The following is a 2,056-nucleotide window of genomic DNA, read 5'->3' on the forward strand; positions in this document are numbered from 1 at the left end:
ATTGATGAACTATTGAGCTATGCTCTCACCTCAACAACGAGGGACCACATGGTTTAGAAGTGATTTTTGCAATTTTTCATATCTCATCGACATCTTTATGGTATAAAGATAAGAAAAATACTTAAGTGCATCTCAGATTACACTTATTTTTGTATAGCTTACCCTTGTGCTCAATCACAAGTTAACACAAGACAAGCTTTCCTTTTAAAAAAAACTTTTAAATATTTTTTCCTATTAAAGAAGATGCGAGGTGTGTGCAACCTAGGCTGCATTTAAGTATTCATCTAATCATAATATCAAATATTAATATCTCATTTGGTAACCATTTGATTTTTTGTCTTTGTTTTTTAAAATTAAGACTATTTTATTCACATTTTTTAGAATGATTTGCATCTTTCTTTTAAATATAATAATTGATTTCTTAGTCAAATTCGAAAAACAAAACAAAATGATTACCAAACAGTTTAAACTTTTCAATTTATGAAAATATATGACTTGTTAATGAATATTTTATTTCAAAGTAAAGATGGTTAAGCAATTGGTATACATCTCTTTCACACTGATTATGCCAAGCATCTGCCTTTTTTTTCTTTTTTTCTTTTTTTTTCTCCCTCTTTCTTTTTTGGCCTAAACAGAGAGATTATGGATAAAGACATATCCCTAATAAAGCTTTGGTTTCCCTCCTTTTGTTTTGTCCATTTCAGTACAATAATTTAATCATAACAAAGAAAGTAAATTTCTGTTGTATTTTCCACAAAGTTTCTCCTACTCCACAACCACAAATTGGCTTTAAGAATTTGGAGAAACTTCATTGGAACATTTTATCAAACACCTTACATGCATACACTAAAAGAAAAAGAGTGAAGTCAGATAATTCATGTCCAAAGAGGTTCCCACAATGAGTTTACATTGCTATCATCAAAGTAACTTGGACTGATGCTCTGGAATAAGCCATTATGAGGGCTGCCATTGAAATCATCAAAAGACTGATGAGACTGAGCCAATTCCCTGCAAACAAAGGACACAAGATTGGCTTGTTGGCATTGCATATTCACAACCTCTGCCTGAGCCTTGGCTAGCTGCGCTTGAAGCTCATTGACTTGCTTTTGAAGTTGGCAAATGGCCCCTGCTGATCCATAAACAGGGTCTCTAATTCTCGCACTTGCTTCATAGACCAAGCTGCTCACTGCATCTGCCCTCTGAGATTCAGGCAGTTCCTGTTTGTTTAATCAATGCCCCAAGAAAAATTTTCAGTTCATGATAAATGGGTTATTCCAGAGAGCTCTTCTTGAATTGTAAATTTAACTATTCATGCAGAGGAAAGTGGGAAATCAAGCATCAGAGACTGAAATGGAGATTTTTTGTAGTTTAAGTGGCTGAAAAGACATAATGAAGAAAGTTCAAGATGAAACAAAATGTTAGAAAGAAAAGTCTTACATAATCTACGGCTCTTTCAACAAAATCTTTAAGAAAAGACGACTTTAAGAAACTTCATACTGCAAATCTCATTGCAAAAAGGTCGCTAGTTTGTAACAATTCAATGCACATTTTCAGCCGTAATTCATTGATTCAATCTTCAAACTAACCGAACAGTTAGAAATTTAGAGTTAAAGTAAAACAGAAATCGGGAATTATTCAGAGACTATAAAAGGCGGATGAAAAAGACCTGCAAGAATTTGATGATATTGCTGGCGCCAAAAACTCGATGAGCGATGGCGAACTTGGCTGGCTCAGTGGGAGGGAAATAGGGAGCCAATACACATCGCTCGGCACATCGCCGTCTCAAAATCTTGCAGGCCGCACATGGACTGAGAACGACGGGCGGCGGCGATGGTGCCAGAGAAGAAGAAGAAGAAGGAGATTGAGATAGTGGAGTTGATGAAACGGTGGTGACTGAATCACTCCCTTCCATTTCCGAGGAATCGGAGCAAAGAAACGAAGAAGAAGAAGAAGAAGAGAGGGTTTCGTTTTGGAGTTGCAAAGGGAAAAACAGAGATATAAATAGAGAAAAGGCAATGGAAATGAGTTTAAGTTTGAAAATTATGATTTAATCTTT

General features: G+C 35.5%; 1 protein-coding gene across 1 annotated transcript; it reads right to left on the bottom strand.

Moving 5' to 3' along the window:
- Positions 1-477: 477 nt before the first annotated feature.
- LOC120089202 (LOB domain-containing protein 1) lies at positions 478-2,056 on the bottom strand. The gene is made up of 2 exons (XM_039046614.2): positions 1,667-2,056; positions 478-1,217 (listed from the first exon to the last, which is right to left on the bottom strand). Exons 1-2 carry the CDS (start codon positions 1,910-1,912, stop codon positions 876-878), a joined length of 588 nt encoding a protein of 195 aa, XP_038902542.1. The 5' UTR covers positions 1,913-2,056; the 3' UTR covers positions 478-875.

Source organism: Benincasa hispida, chromosome 10, assembly GCF_027475165.1.
Source record: "Benincasa hispida cultivar pf3 chromosome 10, pf3_genome.v1.1, whole genome shotgun sequence".
NCBI classification, from domain to species: Eukaryota; Viridiplantae; Streptophyta; class Magnoliopsida; order Cucurbitales; family Cucurbitaceae; genus Benincasa; species Benincasa hispida.